Below are 19,625 nucleotides of genomic sequence, written 5' to 3' on the forward strand. Positions count from 1 at the left end.
GTAGACTGAATACAATATAAGAAAAAGACATGAGGGGTGGCTAGGTGGCACAGTGGATAGAGCACCGGCCCTGGATTCAGGAGTACCTGAGTTCAAATCCGGCCTCAGACACTTGACACTTACTAGCTGTGTGACCCTGGGCAAGTCCCTTAACCCCCACTGCCCCACAAGAAAAAAGAAAAAGACATGAGACTATAAATGAGTAACTGTCAAACAAATAACAGACAGTAAATGGCAGAGTAGTTTAGAAAAGAGAAAGATCACTAGGGAGTAGTCTAGAAAGAAATGGTATAGTGGGGCAGCTAGGTGGCTCAGTAGATAGAGCACTGGCCCTGGATTCAGGAGTACCTGAGTTCAAAATCCGGTCTCAGACACTTGACTCTTACTAGCTGTGTAACCCTGGGCAAGTCACTTAACCCCAATTGCCTCACCGAAAAAAAAGAAAGAAAGAAAGAAATGGTATAGTAAGAAGGATATGTCTTTATTTCTAAAAGATGGGAAGAATATGGTTAGGCAGAAAGGAAAAAGGAAGGCTTTCTAGTTAGGGGAATAATAGAAACAAAAGCAAGGTGGTAGAAAAGCTAGAATATGTATTGTAAAGTAGTGAAGGTATAAATCATGATATCTGAACACAAAGAAATTTTATTGTACTATAAGAAATGACAAAATAGTTTCAGAAGAAATTAGAAAGGTCTCTAAGAACTAACACAAAGTGAAATTAGCAGAACCAAGAAAACAATTTATATAACCACCTTAGAAAGAGAAACAACTCTGAAATATTTCAGAACTCTGATCAATCAATGAAATGATAACGCACTATTGTAAAGAAATGAAGATTAAGCATATTACCCACTTGCAGAGAGAAACGATAGTCTTAGAAAGCAGAATGAAATGTAAATATTTGAACATGGGCAATAAAGGAATCTACTTCACTTGACAATACATATTTGTTACAAAGGTTTTATTTTGTTGTTGCTGCTGCTACTGCTGTTTAATCAGGAGAATAAAGGGAAATGAAAAGGAAAATAAAAGCTTTTTAGAAAAAATAAAAAAATTCTATTTTTAAGAATTTTTAAAAATATTAAAAAGGAAATAAATTAACGAAGGTATTAGACACCATCCACCTTTCAACAGTTTGAAATCATTATATATTTTTTTGTTATCTACCTCACCTTGTTTTCATGATCACTTGGCTCCACAGTTTCATCTTTTGATAAAAATCGGTCAACACTGCTGTCAGATGGTTGTCTGCTATGTCCTGTGTTTTTCAGGAGATGGGGCTGCTGAAGTGCTTCAAAGAAAAACACTGATTAACAAATAAACCTTACCAGTAGCTTACAACTAAAATACAAAAATACATGCATGCACACATACAAATATAACCTAAAAGAGTCTTTAGTCCCTTTGAGCTCAGCTCCTACATGGGTACTTTTCTGATACCACCCCCCACTACCTCCTATCCAAATTACCTTGTACTTATTTTGCAGATATTTGCATATACGTACACACTCTCTCTCTCTCTCTCTCACACACACACACACACACACACACACATATTGCCCTGGTAGAATGTAACCTCTCTGAGACCAGGGATGATTTCATTTTTGCCTTTTTTGTTTTGCTTTGGGTTTTGGGGGGGGGGGGGTTGTGGGGCAATGAGGGTTAAGTGACTTGCCCAGGATCACACAGCTAGTTAAGTGTCAAGTGTCTGAGGCTGGATTTGAACTTAGGTCCTCCTGAATCCAGGGCTGGTGCTTTATCGACTACAACACCTAGCTGCCTCCATTTTTGCCTTTTTATCCCTGACATCTAAAACAATGCCCAGTACATAGTAGGTCCGACTTGTTGATTGACTGACCACAGAATAAATAAGTCATGAAACATTAGTCCCAAAAAATTTATTCCTGAAAAACATGGAAGAATAATACAAAATGTCTAGGTTTTCTCTGTTTTTGCTCTTTTATCAGTTAAAATTAACATACCAATGGTAGAGTTTCTGAAATTGTCTGGAGCCTCATCAGGGAGAACATTTGATGATTCATCATCTTCATCCTGTAATTGTCCAATGTGCATTCCTGAATACTGGCTTTCAGCACCATCTAATACCTATATTGTTCAAGAAGATAACTTCAGAATTCAATACAATGATTCTTAATTAAAAATCAAATATCTCACAAATATCCACAAAGACAAATCAGTTTGAAAGTTCTCCTTATAAATTAGACAATGTTGTGTAATGGAAAGAACACTGAAATAAGACATAGGTGACTGTCTGGATCCAGTTCTATCACTAAATAACTATGACACTGGACAAGTCACTTAACTTACTGGAATCTCCATTCCCTCATCTGTAAAATTAGGAGAATATCTGCTATACAAATACAAATTTATAAGATTTTTATAGCACTAAACAAATAAACTTAGTTAAGATGAAAAGGAAGATCAAACTCTTATTTTTCTAAGTACCACATAAGTATTCTGACACTAAATTCAGTACTCTTTCTACTGCATCATATTGGAGCTACTGCCACCTGCCACCAGCAGCTGGTGAGAAAAGAAATTGGAAGCCATCAAAAGTTGTAAAATTATGAACTACTATGATTATAAACTGGACTAGTTTTGAACTTCCAGATGAGGATGATTACTTAAACCATATTTCTATCTAGAAGGGGGGAAAATCACTTCAAATACTTTTGAGTCAAAAATACAAGAGCTTTAGGACAAATATACAAAAACACACAAAAAAAACTTTAGGTGTACTTTATAAGTGAAATTGAAACTCTCCCAATCTTCAAGTTTACAGTTTTACTCTTTTAACTATTGAGCTTTTTTCTTATGGTTATTTCAGACTCTATATTCAATTCATCTCTAGATAAATATATTTAAAGTTTTTTTATTAAGCCAATTAATTTTTTAAAGTAGGCTTTATAATGGTTATAAAATGTCCAACAATCAGTTCTCCCTATTTATTCAGCCACCACATAGATTATTTTATATTATTATATTATTGCATAGATTATTGCAATGGCATAATTTCCTCAAGCTTCTCTCCCCAAATGCATACTGCTGACAGAGTGATTTTCACTGACTGCAGTTCTAACCATATCACTACTTAATAAATTACAGAAGCTCCTTACTGCTTATATAATCAAATAACAAATTCCTCTATTTAGCTCTTAAAATTTTATTGGACCTAAGCTATCTTTCTAGACTCATTAGCTATTCCTCCCCATCCTGCACTCTGTTCCTGACACAAATAATTTCATCTGACTGCAACCCATACCTGTAGTACTCCTCGTCTCCACCTCATTAGCGCCTATTCTTACCTCAAGACACAAACTCACTCCCAAACTAACTTGTTAACTAAATTACTTTTTATTTATTCCCTTTACACTTATTCTGTATACACTTATTTAAATTCTTGTCTCCCAGGAGGAGAGCTCCTTTCAAGAAGAGATTGCTTCATTCATTCGATTTGTATCCCCAGTGGCACACACATAGTGCCTAGAACATACAAGGAGTATGATAAATAGTCATTGGTTCAATGATCTGAAAGACAGCATGGAAAGAGCAATGGACTCAGAAGCAGAAGACCAGAGTTTAAGTTCTGACTCTATTTCTGACTAACTCTAATATAATATAATATAAAGCACATGATTTCTCTTTGCAAATCTCAATCTTCTAATTTACAAAAGAAGACTAATACTATGTAGACATTCTACTTCACCAGGTCCTGTAAGGACATACTTTGAAAATTAAAAATCGACCTGATATTACTGCCTTCCCATGGGTCTTATAATTGGTTAAGTTTAGTTTATTAGAACATTCATCTTTTTAGGGAGGTTTAACCTACTTGAGTTAAGTCATAACAAATAAGCATAATAAATAGTAATGAATAAAAAATAAGTAAATAAGGGTAAAAAATAAATAAAAAAGAACTCCCTATGTAAATTGTTAAGAAATTAAATGAGTTTATGATTTTAAAAAAAGAAATTAAATGAGTTGCTCTAAGAGGTTGATGTATTCTCCAATTAGACAAGGGTCTTCAATAAAGGTTGGGTAGCACTTGTCAAGAAAGTTACATAAGGGAATCCTACTCAGAGATAAGATTAGATACCCATGAAGTCCTTTCCAGCTCTGAGACTCTGTGACTTCTCCCTCTGGATTCATCAGGTCAAGGACCATATCATATTTTACATTTCCCTGGATATCTAGCACAATGTACTACTTATAACAGAATGTTAACACTGAAGTTGAGTCATTTAGTTTTCTTAAAATCTGTAGCAAATTATTGCTGTAATAAATTATTTTCTATAATTTAATTTAAAATCTATGAAAATTCTGTGAACTAACATCTAATTAAAAACAAAAGATATAATACACATTTCCAAATGTTATCAGCAATACTGACAAAAATTTTAAAGTTAAAAAAAAAAAAAGGAAAACATTTTCTTCTAACTAATGTCAACACTCTCCCTAAAAGAAATAGGCTGGCATCTAAAAGAACAAAAAGTGACTTGGTTGAAATGCAAACACTACATAAAGCACCTTTTATTATTGTTTTTATTGAGTTTTTTCCTCAGAATAACTTAGCCGATAACTTTACTCAACTTGTTAAAATCTTGTTGAAACTAAGAATGACAAGCTTTTATTCAAAAGCAAATAACTTAACTATTTGCCTCAGTTTCCTCACTTGTAAAAAAGAGAATAGCACCAACCTCCTAAGGATAAAGTGAGATATTTGTAAAGTGTTTTGCAAACCCTAAAGCTCTACATAAATGCTAGCTATTAGTAGCATTATTCAGCTGACCTCCAATTAGTATAAATAACTTTGCTAAGATACATAACCATAGCCTGTATTCCTACTTCCCTCTTATTATGTTATTATGAAATAAAAAAATTAAGTAGGGTACAGTATCCTCATTTGGATCTAGAGTTAGAAGGCTCAGATGCCTAGTGTTGCATAGGTGTTAGGCAGCAAAGTCAGGTTCAAAGCCAGGTTCCTAGATCCTTGGACTGAAAATCCCAGTCCTTCCAATATATTATGCTGCCTCCTATTCTAACTACATTATATGGATGAATAAAGTGAGCTAAGTGATGTTCTTGGCCCATGCTTTGTGCAGCTTCCAGGTGGCACTGCTAGAAGTCTTCTGATTCTAAGTCTAGCTCTCTCAACATGGGGCCATGTGTAACTCCGTGTTCCCCTGTGCAATCAAATACAAGAGTATTCATTTCGCTTTCACAGTTACAAGTCAGAGCCATTCACGTGCAACATACTGTAAAAGAAAACATTTAAAAACAAAAAGCAATATGCAAATGACAATTTATTCAGGGGGTATGGCCATATTACATTTGGCCCATTCAGATTCCATTTTTTCACTTAACTTAGATCCATGAAGGTCTAAAGAGTATTTTCCTATTAATACATAACACAGTCCATTTTTAGTAGCACTCATCCAATCCAAATGATTATGAAAGACAATTAGAAGTGCATCATCTACAGAACAAAAATAAGTTGATTTCTCAGTGAAGGTATAAAGTAAGGCCAAGCTCTAAAAGTTATGATCAGCTGACCTTTTTACTGTAATTGACTGAGGCATCCATGAAGGAAGTGCGAGAAATGTCAGACCCCAGAGAAGAATACTGGACCTCCCTGCCTCCCCCTCTTTACCCATTGCACACTTACAATTTCAGAACTGTCTGAAGGGGTCACAGCTGAATCTGGACCTTCTGTGGTTGTCTGTGAACTATCACTAATTGGTGATGAAGCCTGGGTCCCATCATTCATGTCCATAGCAGGGTCAGATGGGACAGCACTGATTTGGCTTGAGCTGCGACTAAGCATATCCTCTTCATCCCCATCTGTGGCTGCACTTGTCAAGTCACAGCCAGTCAGATCAACAGGGTCTGACTGTAAAGTATGTTGTGATCTGGGCTGTTCAGTGATGATATCATGACCTGTGGAATCAGCAGCCGAACTTGTAGAGACAGGAGTTGATACACCTGACGAAGAAGCCAATTCACCTGTGATTTCACTCTTCATTGAGGCTGAAAGAAAAGAATGCTACATGAGGTTCTTGTGACACTGTTTCCCCCCCTGATCCTCCTGCAAATCACCCTGATCACTCATTTTCAGATCCATCAATATGCCATGTCCACTCCCTGAGGATGTATTCCACCTTGGGTTCTCTTCCCCCTACATTCTCTCAGTGGGTCACTTCATTAGCATCTATGGGGACAACTGTCATTTTCATGCAGATTTTTCCCAGCTCCACATATCTGAGCCCCAGTCCCACCTCAGCAACTTCCTTTTAGTCATCTTGAACTTGAAGACCAATAGACATCTCAAACTCACTTATGTCCAAAATATAATCATCTTTCCAAAACACATCTCTTCTTCCAAATTTCCTTATTTCTGTTGAGGGCACCATCATCCTTCCAGGAACACAGACTGGCAACCTTTACATTTCCCTTGACTCCAAACCCCACATATCCAATCAGAAGCCAAATCTCATCCTTTTTATTTGCAAAACATCTCATATATTTGTCTGTTTCTCTCCATGCACAGAACTACTAGTCCAGTTCAGGTACCTGGCACCTCTTGTGTGGACTGCTGTAATAGACTCTGAATTGGTTTCCCTGCCTTGTCTTCCCACATCAATCAATCCTACACAAAGCTGCCAAGGTGATTTTCCTAAAGTACAAGTGTGATTGTGTTATCCCTCCCACTCAAATCAGTGTCTGAATTCCTGTGGCATTTAAAGCTCTTCACATAGGGGCAACTAGGTGGCACAGAGGATAGCCCACTATCCCTTAAGCCAGGAGGATCTGCATTCAAATTCAGCCTGACACTTACTAGCTGTGTGACCAAAGGTAAGTCACTTAACCCCAAATGCCTCAAAAAAACAACAAAACAAAACTCTGCACAATCTTTTAGTCTTCTTATCCTTTGTCATACTCTACAACTCTATGGGCCAGACCTTGCAGCCTCTCTGCTATTCCACATGTAATGTTGCATCTCTGTCTTTGCACTGGCTGCACATTCTCCCTGAAATGTACGCTTTCCTTCCACAACTCCACCTCTTGGAATCCTTGGCTTCCTTCAAAACAAAACCAACTCAAGCAACAAGCTTCTAAAGGAGGCCCTTTGAGTCAGCTCAGGGGCCAGTCTTTTCCTCCAAGGTTAATTAGTATCTTGTTAGGATTAATTTGTATCTACTGAGTATGTATCACACCCACCCACACGTGTATATACCCCTGGTTCTCTCTCTAACTAGAAGGTCAATTTCTTGAGAGCAAGAACTATTTTTGTTTTTGTTTTGTATCCCCTGGACTTAAGTGCTTAACAAATCCTTGCTGAATGACTGACTGGCTGCCTGGTTCTCCACCTATCTGTCCATTCACTCCTGTTCAGTTTCCTTTGTTGGTTCTTGGTCCATGTTCCACCAGCTAACCCTGCTGTCTCAAAAGGTTTGGCCTAGTCCCCATAATTTTATGTATTTTATTTTATGTACTTAAAAACATTACTATGAGAAAGGGAAAATAAGTTTGACCAGACTGATGAAGGGATTATGAAAAAAGTTAAGAATGTCTCCTGTACTGGATGACCTCATCACCTTCCATGGGATCACCTACATCTATGCAGATGCTTCCCAAATCTCCCTCTCCAGTCCTAACCTGTTTTCAGAGCATTAGTCCTCACCACCAACTTCCTTATGGATATCTTGAAACGGCTGTCCCGCTGGCATCTCGAACCCAGTATGTTCAAAACAATTCATTACCTTTCCTCCCAAAAGCAACCCTCTTCCAAATTCCTCTACTAATATCAATGGCACCACCACTCTTCCAGACACCCACCACCGGCTCATCCTCAAATCCTCACTCTCACTTACCCTACGTATCCAACTTATTGCCAAATTCTATCCATTCTACCTTCCCAGCATTTTTCCTTTATGTCCCCCAAACCTAGTTTAAGATCTCCTCACTGCCTTCCTGAACTTATGCATTAGCCTCCCAGATTTACCTGCTCCAGTCCTTGCTCCACACAGCTGCCAAGGTGGTCAGCGCACATCACATACAAATCCCTGGCCCCTTCCTCTCTACCTTTGCAGTCTTCTCAAACATGACTTCACTCTATAACCTCTACAATGCAGCCACACTGGCCCATGGCATATCTTTGCTGACAACCCTCTCTAGTAGCTCTCCCCTGTGCCTGGAAGGCTCTGCCCTATCCCCTTTGCCACTAGTTTCTTTAGCTTCCTTGAAAACTCATCTCAAATCCCACCTTCTACAAGAAGCCTTTCCAGAATCAAAGCTATCTATAATTATATAAAAAATGCTCTAGATCACTATTGATCACAGAAATGCAAATTAAAACAACTCTGAGGTATCACCTCACATCTATCACAGTGGCAAATATAACAAAAATGGAAAATATCAGTTATGGAGGGGACGTGGGAAAGCTGGGATGCTAATCCACAGTTGGTGGAGTTGTGAAAAGATCCAACCATCCTGGAGAACAATTTGGAAAGGACTATAGAACTCTGCAGACCCTTTGATCCAACAATACCACTGCTAGGTTTATATCCCAAAGATAGCTTCAAAAAGAGAAAAAGACCTATTTGTACAAAAATATTTATAGCAGCTCTTTTTGTGGTGGCTAAGAACTGGAAATCAAAGGAATGCCCATCCACTGGGGAATGGCTAAACAAGCTGTGGTATATGATGGTGATAGAGTATTATTGTGCTGTAAGAAATGAAAAACAGGATGATTTCAGAAAGGCCTGGAAAGACTTGTATGAACTGATATATAGTGAAGTGAGCAGAACCAAGAGAACATTGTGCACAGAGACAGCAATACTGTTTGAGGAAGAACTGTGAATGATTTAACTATTCTCAGCAGTACAATGATCCAAGACAATCACAAAAGACTATCGATGAAACATACTCTCCACCTCCAAATAAAGAACTGGTATTGATGGAACACAGACTGAAGCCTGCTATTTTTCACTCTTTCATTTTTTTTCTTTTATTCATGTTTTCTTGTACAAAATTACTAATATGGTGATGTTTTACATAATCATACATGTATAACCCATATCTGATTGTTTCCTGCCTCAGGGAAGGGGGAGGGGAGGGAGGGAAGGAGGGATAAAAATTGAAACCCAAAACTATAAAGAAAATGTTTATTACTTTAAAAAAAAAGAGTCCTTTCCCTGGTCCCCTTAGCTGCTAATATGGTCCTCTCTCAGAATGCCTTCCATCTACCCTCTGCATATCTTATGTATACCTAGTAATTCCCAAGTAGTCTCTACTATTAGAATGTGGGCTCCTTGAAGGCTGTTTTTCTTTGTATCCCTAGCACTTAGCATAGTGCCTGACAGAATAAGATCTTAATAAATATTTGTTTATTGGAAATTGAGGGGATGTCCATCAATTGGGAATGGTGTAATGTGGTATATGATTGTGATGAAATACTATTGTACCAGAAGAAATGATATGAGGGCAAGGGGGTGTGTTCAGAAAAAAAAATGGCAAGAGTTATATGAACTGGTACAAGGTGGATAGTACCAGGAGAACACTGTATGCAATAAGCTCAATACTATATAATCAACAACTGTGAATGACTTACCTATTCTCACAAATACAAAGATCCAATTCCAATTTCAATTCAAGATGAAAAATGCTCTCCACATTCAAAGAAAAAATTGATGGAGTTGGAATGAAGATTGAAGCAGTTTTTTACCTTTTTTTTCATGTTTTTCCCTACAATATGACTAATATGGAAATATTTTTGCATGACCACACACGTATAATCTATATCTAATTGCTTGCTATCTCAGGAAGGTACACAGGAAGGAGGGAGATAATTAGAAACTCACACTTTTTAAAAATGAATGTTTAGGGGGGCAGCTAGGTGGCACAGTGGATAAAGCACCGGACCTGGATTCAGGAGAACCTGAGTTCAAATGAAGCCTCAGACAACTTAACACTTACTAGCTGTGTGACCCTGGGCAAGTCACTTAACCCTCACTGCTCTGCAAAAAAACCAACAAAAACAAAAACAACCAAAAAAAATGAATGTTTAAAATTGTTTTTAGATGGAATTGGAAAAAAATAAAATGCTCATAAATAACAGTTTAGTGATTGGTACATTTTGTTGTGGTTGGGGAAGCTAGGTGGTGCAATGGATAGAGTGCCTGTCAAGAAGACTTATCTGTCCTCAGACACTAATTGTGTGACCCTGGGCAAGTCACTTAACACTATTTGCCTTATCTATAAAATAAACTGGAGAAGGAAATGGAAAACCACTCCAGTATCTGAACCAAGAAAACTCCAAATGGAATCAAAGAGTCAGATACAACTGAAACAAATGAACAACAACAATGTAGCTATGTAACTAGTTATTTCCAAGTAGTCTCCTCCATTAGAATTAGAGCTCCTGGATGGATGCTTTTCTTTGTATCCTTAAGATTTAACATAGTGACTGACACAGAGTAAGATCTTAAACATGTGTTTAATAATTGGCAAATAAGAAGTGTTTCATTATTGTCAACTGCCTGATTGATTAAAGAAGAAGAATTTGAATCATATGCCAGAACGATACAAGTGGTAAAATGCGCCAGAAAATTCAGATTAACCTGGGGCAAATTATGTGGAACTATATTTTAATCTCAGTATTACCAGCAAACCTTGAACCACTTCTCATCACCTCTCCATTCAAACAAAAACATGAGCTCTAGTAATGTGAAGTCATTTTGTAATGGGCATATATCAACCATTAGAAGAACAGGAAATATCATTAAACAGAGAGACAACAAGGGACCTCAAGTTGAAAAAACAGCAGGATGTCCACCGACTATTGAAATTGTACTAGATAAGTCTACCCCAGAATTTGCTGTATCAGGAGATGCATATAACAAATTCTTCCCCAAAAGACTTAAGCAAGAAGAAAAGGAAATGTAAGTTAATATTTTAGAAAAATAGATTTACCGCTCCTCTCTATTAGCATGGGTAACAGTTGATAAAATCAGTGTACAACAATCACAATAGGGGATTTAAAATGGAAAGTCAGATAACCAACTTCTAAATAAAACTAAAATGCTAAATTACCTGCAAATGCTGAGCTGCTAACTTCAGATCTTGATTCTGGATCATCTTCTAAGCCTTCTTCTTCTCCTAAGAGCACTTTACCTGATAAACAATGCAGTAATGAAATATAATTAACTTCAACAACTACTTATTAAGTACCTAAGTGTTAGGTACTATGCTATGAACTAGGAATATGATTTCCCCATGGTAAAAATTTCTCTTTTAGTTTGGCTAAAAATATAATAGGCTTGGGGTGGCTAGGTGGCACAGTGGATAAAGCACCGGCCCTGGATTCAGCAGTACCTGAGTTCAAATCCGGCCTCAGACACTCGACACTTACTAGCTGTGTGACCCTGGGCAAGTCACTTAACCCCCATTGCCTCACCCCCCCCAAAAAAATATATATATAATAGGCTTTTTGAAACAAAAAATGTACATTTCTAAATCTCAAATCATGGGAAGATTGAATTCACTTCTTCATACTACTTTAATGGTAACAAGAGAATATTTATACAGAATTTGATGGCTTATAAAGTGATTTCCTCATGGTGCACGGTACTCACATTAACTATATTTTTTAAAACTACATTATAGTCATAAAAAGAATATTGGGGGCAGCTAGGTGGTGCAGTGGATAAAGCACTGGCCTTGGATTCAGGAGGACCTGAGTTCAAATCCAGCCTCAGACACTTGACACTTAACTAGCTGTGTGACCCTGAACAAGTCACTTAACCCTCATTGCCCTGCTCCCCCCCCCCAAAAAAAGAATATAGAGCCTGGAGAGAGGAAAACCTGGGTTCAAATGTTTAATTTTGGATTTCCTATAAGACTCTAAACTATCTCTTCCCCTTCATTAAAGAAGACTGTAATAAGGGATCCTAAAATGGAATTTCTTCTGTAAAATGGGGATAATTGTATTCTCATAACCAGGCTGTTATGAGAAAAGGATTTCTTAAACCTTAAAGCACTATAGAAATTACACCACTGCTACTATTAGTAATGGAAAAAATATCCCTAAGACATTTAAGGAGATCTTAGGATACTATTCAAATCAACACCAATTTAGAGAAAATAGTTTAATACCACAGTGCCCAACTAAGAGAGTATGCTTTCTTAGAAAAAACCCTAAACTAGTGTTAAATTTCTGTGTAATGACCAACCCTGGCCACAGAGATGATATAAACAAATGATATAATACATCATCTACTTTGCTTGAAAAGTGAGGGGCTGGGCTTTCAGACACTGATGGTTTTTTCATCAGTTGGTGTTGCTTAACTGTTTTTGCTTTCCTACAAGGGAAAGATCAAGGGGATGGTGTGGAAGAAGGGAGTAAACATGGAATCTAAACAAAGAACATCAATAAATTTTAAAAAATAAAATAAAATGTGGATTCACTGATAAAATGATGAAATTTCTTAGCCCTACAAATGTGACTTCTCAAGAGTTCTTTTCACCAAATCAAATTTTATAATCTCCATATATTAAGTTGCTTTCTGTCAAAATTAAGTCATAACAGCCAAAACCTACTTATCTTCAGAACTGAAATGTGAAATTACAATTTAATGTGGCTTCAGATTTCATGAAGTATTTAAAAATTTTTTTCAAACAGTTCTTAACAACAAATTATTCTTCAGGAGAAAACATGAATCCAAATATATACTCAAATCTATGTGTATTATCATTATCATCACCTAGAAGTAAAATAATGATAATGATAATAATAAAATCTGACATCTGTATAGACCCTTTGGGTTTGCAAGATATTTTATATATTATATAATCATTCATTTTATACATTTACCACCTTAGTACTTAAAGTACATTACAATCTCCTTAGCAGATACTGTTCAAATAATTGTAAGAATTCCTTGCTTTAAAACTACTTTACGAAATGTTAATAAAAAAGAGGCCAAAAGTACTACCTTTTTAAAAAAAATACATGTATATATATACAAAGAAATGAACAAAAAGAGAAGAGGAATACAGAGGAAGTAATAAAGATGTCACAGATGCAGAAATTTACTTTTAAGAGTAAACAGAGGGGCAGCTAGATGGCACAGTGGATAGAGCACCGGCCCTGGAGTCAGGAGTACCTGAGTTCAAATCCGGCCTCAGACACTTAACTAGCTGTGTGACCCTGGGCAAGTCACTTAACCCCAATTGCCTCACTAAAAAAAACAAAAAAACAACAACAACAACAAAAAAAAAAGAGTAAACAGAGGGGGTGCAGTGGATAAAGCACTGGTCCTGAATTCGGGAGTATCTGAGTTCAAATCCAGCCTCAGACACTTGACACTTGCTAGCTGTGTGACCCTGGGCAAGTCACTTAACCCCAATTGCCTCACCCCCCCCCCAAAAAAAAAATCAACATAAAAGGAGGCAGCTAGGTGGTGCAGTGGATAAAAGTGCCAGCCCTGGATTCAGGAGGACCTGAGTTCAAATCCAGCCTCAGATATTTGACACTTACTAGCTGTGTGACCCTGGGCAAGTCACTTAATCCTCATTGCCCCGCCCCCCCCCAAAATCAAGAGTAAATAGTTGTAAATATAGATTTACTTTATTGTGCCATTTAGAGTTAAAAAGAATAAATATTTTTAAACATCTTTAATACTTCAATGGCTTATGATTTCATCAATGTGCATACTTCCTTTATCAAGAGCTTCCATGGCCAAAAAAATTGTCACCCTGTGGTCAACCTGGTGATGAGCCTCTCAAGAAAGAATTTTTAAAACTGAATAAACTAATGCATTATTATTTAAAGGAGTATGACACATCTTATGGTAAATGATATATAACTATATAAATAAAACATTATTAAAGAGAAAAATGTAGAGAAGCCCCAATTCAGGTGATTACAGAAAGATTAATGGTCTGCTAATTGTGGCTATGATTTCATTAAAGCCACAAGTCATTCAACTTGTCAAATTGGGGGGTCCAAAGCAGAAAATTCAAGTTTTTAACAATATTAAAAGACAAATTTATATTATAATGTCTTTTAAATCCTATGAAGAAAATTATTAGGATAGTTTTTTTATCCTACCCATTTTGACAGGAACAATGAACTTAAGCCAGATCGAATACTACTAGTCAAGCAAGCTCTAATAGTGGTTTGCTAATTACTCATCATTTTCTAGCTAATTTCACAGCTCATCACTACAGGAAAAAGTAATTAAGCTATGACAAGAACTAGTGAGTAACAAAATGATGTAGGTGCACTAGAGAAAAAAAAACCCTTCGATTTCCAAGAAAATCAAGAAAAGAAAAAATATACATTAAAAAAAAATGAAGGGGTTCTAGTAAGTGTTTTTAAGGTATGCCAAAGAGTAACAGTAAATCTTTCAAACTGACAATTAGATGGCACAGTGGACTGAGTGCCAGGCCCAGAGTCAGGAAAACTGGAGTTCACTCACTTGCTGTGTAATTCTGGGCAAGTCACTTAACTTCCGTTTCCTCAATTTCCTCTACAGTAAAACAGGGATGGGGCAGCTAGCTGGCACAGTCGAGAGAGCACCGGCCCTGGAGTCAGGAGGACCTGAGTTCAAACCTGGCCTCAGACATTTGACAGTTACTAGCTGTATGACCCTGGCTGGGCAAGTCACTTAACCCCAATTGCCTCACAAAAAACAAACAAAACAGTAAAACAGGGATAATAACAGCACCTAGCTCTCAGCATCGTGAGGATTAAATGAGATAATAATTGTAAATCATCTAGCACGATGTCTAGCACATAGTATGCAATATGTAAACGTTAGCTATTAAATTATTAACCTCAAGAATTTCATGTGACAATGGTGCAACAGTTATGAAATCTCTGGATTACTAACTAATGGAAAAAACTCTTCTGAATCCATTCCCATCCTACCATGCACAGACCCATCATTAAAATAGTGACCTCCCTCTCTGGAAAATAAGACTCACAATTCATCATATGAAAAGCATCCTGCCCTACACAACAGTCATCTAATAATTTTTTTCGATTAACAAATGAATGAAGGAGAAAAAAAAAAGAATGTCATTCTTTACAAGATTTCAAAATAGAAGATGAGAGAATGTCCTTCAAATAAAAGAACATTCATACTGAACAAGAAACTGAGAATGGCATTTCAAATATTTATGACATGTTGAAGCACATAGATTAGATGTGCATTAGTTAATACATTCAAATTAACATATTTTGCAAAAGATTTGGTACCTGGTATACAAAATATGGCTGACAAAATGATAACAGGGCTCTAGTTTAACAAAAATAGTAGATGTTTAGAGTTTTAAATAGGAAAAAAAATTTTTTCAAGTATTCTTTATCTAAATAAAATGAAGTTAAGGGCGTAGAAGCATACATGCTAAACATTATTATTTAGTTCCACAAGAACATTGCCTTAAGAGAAATTATATTACAGAGCAGTTATTTTCAAAATAACAATGCTAAATAAATGGGAAATAATGTTCCTGGGAATACAAAAGTCAGGCTACAAAAACTCCAAATAGACTTTTAAAGCAACGTGAGACTAAAACAGGGAATACAAATTTCAGGCCAAAGCTGAGCAAAGGGGAAACAGTAGACCCAGATCACTAGGCTAGACAAAGGCACCCAGGAATAACTGGGCTGAGCAGAACTGACTTATGACAGGATTCTACTTATAATGCCTTAAATTAGTTCATTGTTTATTTTGGTCAAAGCTATAGGCACAAATTACTCCAGGTATGCCTGTGCAACACAGAACCAAGCAGATTACCTATAACATTAGAAAATTTTAAAATAAGCAATCAAATAAGCAAGACAAATCTGCAAAACTATTATGGCCCAGTTATCAAGGATTTCAGCAATATTTTTAAAGGTAAAAAATATTACTAAGAATAGACATGGAAACAAAGTCCAATGTATTATGAAAATAGAGAAAGAAAATAAGTCATGGAAACAGAGTCCAATATAATATGAAAAAAAGAAAACAAGATCACACAAGACTCTGACTTTTAAAAATAATCACCTTTTTGTTTTCTTGAAAGAACAGGGCTGCATGAAGACCCCCCTCCAGCTGCAAATCATAGAGAGCAAAAGATCCAAAGTAAGAAAATGAGCTGCTGAAATCAGGAAGGAATTTTCAATAGCTTCAAAAAAGCTGGATTTCATGCAAATTAGAATATAGAAATATATTCTACAAACTGTGATTAAGGATATAAATCAATATTATTGTACTCTAGTTTGAAAATCTCAAAATTACATAAAAACATAATAAAGTACTGAATACAAATTACATGTGACCCAAGATATAAAACCAGCTAATTAATTACATGACAGAACAATTTCACAAAATATCAAAACAACAGGATATTTGCTTGATCTCCAACAGTTAATTAGGTAAATATGATAGGAATAAATTAACTGGAGAATAAATCCTCTTTGGTTAAAAAAACATAAGTTCTAACAATCTTCCAAATTAATTGTTCATGAAGGCAAACATTCCACACCTAAGACCATATCTCAATATACAGGACTATACAGAATAAGTGCTATATAAATATTAGCTGCTATTGTTTTTATATAGTTCACCACTCTAATGCTGAATTAACAATGATATGTGCATTCAAATTATGCAATTATTAGAATTCCAGTCAGTTTTCTTCTAATTTGCCTAAACTTGTCAAGACAACAAAAAATGAAGAGTATAAATGAACAAAGTTTGGTTATTGTTGAGAGTGATAGATATGGGTTTGATGGAAATATTTTATGCTGACAGCCAGGACCCAAGATGTAAGACTCCTATTAAAGAGAGGCATTTCCAGATTAGAGATTTTGTTTTTTTAATAGAGTTATGCCTCAAAGAAAGGACTGTCACACTGGAATGTAACTAGACATCAGAGACCTAGGGCCAAAGTCACTCAGAGGCAAAAAATCCAGAACAAAGAAACAAGACAGGGACAGGAACTTCAGGTACAGCAGGAAATCAGAGGTCAGGAGAGCATTTCTGATGTGATTTGATAAGAGATAAAGGAGACCATTCGAGCAAAATATAAGTTCCTTAAGGGCAGAAACCAATTATTTGTAGTTGCATCCCCAATTTGTAGCACAGTGCTTGGTTCATAATAAATTCTGGTTGAACTGCAATGAATTGCTGAGTAGACAGGACAGGAAGTTTTCTAGTATCTTAAGATTTAAAGCCAGCAGGAAGGTTATCTAGTCTAACTCAATTTTATACATGAGGAAACTGAAGCCCAAAGAGAAGTGACTTTCCTAAAGTCAAGAAGGAAATGGTAGACCTAGGCTTTGAGTTGGAGATAATGGACTACAGAGACAGTGTTTGTTTCCCACTATTTAATGTCTGAACACTCCTAAATTCCCATAACTCAAGGTGACAGCCCACATCCCCAAGTGGTTTAAGCCACAAAATGGCTTACCTATATTACATAAAATTCTTTATTAAGGGAAGCTAGAAATTCCACCAATCAAAATTAAAAGCTCCTTTTGGAATCCAAATACCCCTGAAAAAAGTAAAGGCTACTGATTATTAACATTCTAGCATAATAAATGCATTTGGTCAGATTGCTTTTTCTCCAACACCTAGTTAAGATCAACTTTATTAAGACTATGTAATACTTTATTTTGGGAGCAGAACAAAGTAATTTTAAAATGTAGGCAACCTTAAGAGTTGGGAAGTAAGGTGATAAAGAAATAGAGATGACATTAAGGCACAGAAAGGGAAATGGGAGTGTTGCAAAGAAAAACTGAAATGCTGGCCAACATCTCTGTCTCCAGCTCACAGAGATTAAATACTCACTTTGTAAAACAGGTTCCCCAAATAATTTGAAATGCAATTTGAAACCCAAAGAACCAAACTTACAAAGGAAATGTCAACTTACTTTTTTATAGCCCTGGGACATACATCCTGTCTACTAAGGGCTACAGGAACAACTATATAAATCTCTATAGAACAAAAGAAATGTTGCTTCTAATACAAAACATTCTGATAGCCCTGTGAACAAGATATAGTGCCAGCACTATCTAAATGGGTAGAGTTAAGTTGTTCTACCGGTAGCTGATGATATTGAAGCATAAATTAATAATATCAACACATTCCCATCAATCAACAAGCCTTTATTAATAAGCACCTACTATGTGCTAAGCACTGTGTGGGCACCAGGGATATAAAAGTGAAACAGTCCCAGTCCTCAAGGAATTTACATTATATTAAACCCATTTAAAGATTTACAAAATCTAGGTCATTTTGAAAGAAAGGCAGCAGTAGCTGAAGGGAAGGAAGAAAGGTCTCATATAAGAAATAACACTCCAGCTGAGCTGTCAAGGAAATAAAGGATTCTAAGAAACAGACATGAAGAATAAGTATATTCTATCATTGAAAATGCTCAAAAGCACAAGATCTGAGATAAATGTTGTGTTTAAGGAATAGCAAGGTCAGTTTGGCTACACACTAGAGTATGTAAAAGGAAATAAAATACAATAAGCCTGTAAAGATAAGGTGAAACTAAGTAACACGGTCACACACTTTTGTTAAGCTGACATTTTTATAAAGGCAGCAACTATAAATAGCCATGATACTCCAGTCTTCTGGAATTATTCTTCGTAAGTCTATCAAATCATTAAGACCGTGTCCGCAAAGTTAACAAGAGTGGCATGGGAATTTTATTGGGATTTTAATGATTATTAAATTATATAGTATACTAGATTATGTTATTTAAAGTTTAAAGCAATCCTAAAGAAATGAGATTTATGTCTGAAACTTATTAAGAAATATTAGAAAGTACATCGTGCAGATATTAACTGAAAATCTTAAGCTTTCCAAATAACTTACCTATAAGTTCCACAATACTCCCACTCCGACTTCTGCTCCTACACTCCTCTTTGGTCACATTGACCTGTCCAATACCACCTGCAGTGGTCAGGGCCTGAAGAAGCTCAGCTGGAGGCGTTTTGAAAAGTTGCTGTAATAGTTCTAATGCTCCAGTTACAACATTATGGTCCTGGTGCTGGGTGTAGTGCAAAGTCAATTCATATACCTAAGAACCAAAAAAGCCATACTGGAACATTCATTCATTTGTTTATTTGGGGTATGGGGGGGGGGGAGGAGAAGAGAGGTCAGAAGAGGAAGGTTAGTTTTATGTTCATGAGTTTCAATTAACCAAACTATAAGAGCTGAGAGCAATGTGGATAATCAAAAACCTTTAACTCAAAGTAACTTCTTGTTATATGAATATTAGGATTGTTTCAGATAATACAATTAATTATCTAGTTCACTACTAGTATGAGTGTTAAATAAAATTATTATGAAGAAAAATATGTATCTCAAAAAAAATTAACTGTTTTATTCCTATGGAATAACTAGCATCCTGTAACATGGAAAAAGGGAATAATAGATTTTAGAGAATCAGAAGGGGTCTTTAAAGATTCTTGTAGTTCAGTCCTGTGGTTTAATTGAGCAGGCAATCTATACCCAAAGAAATCATGGAACCATGGCATTTCATGGGTGGAAGGGACTTCAGTAACCATTTAGTTCAAATGATGCTTGTAAAAAGAATTTTCT

General features: G+C 36.2%; 1 protein-coding gene across 1 annotated transcript in view; it reads right to left on the minus strand.

Annotated features, from left to right (window-relative positions):
* HTT (huntingtin) overlaps positions 1-19,625 on the minus strand; it is a 227,109-nt gene that overhangs the window by 165,052 nt on the left and 42,432 nt on the right. Inside the window, 6 exon segments of the mRNA XM_043972228.1 lie at positions 1,173-1,291; positions 1,983-2,106; positions 5,687-6,048; positions 11,113-11,193; positions 16,077-16,124; positions 18,897-19,101. Of these exon segments, the coding sequence (XP_043828163.1) occupies positions 1,173-1,291; positions 1,983-2,106; positions 5,687-6,048; positions 11,113-11,193; positions 16,077-16,124; positions 18,897-19,101 (939 nt within the window).

Source organism: Dromiciops gliroides, chromosome 6, assembly GCF_019393635.1.
Source record: "Dromiciops gliroides isolate mDroGli1 chromosome 6, mDroGli1.pri, whole genome shotgun sequence".
NCBI classification, from domain to species: Eukaryota; Metazoa; Chordata; class Mammalia; order Microbiotheria; family Microbiotheriidae; genus Dromiciops; species Dromiciops gliroides.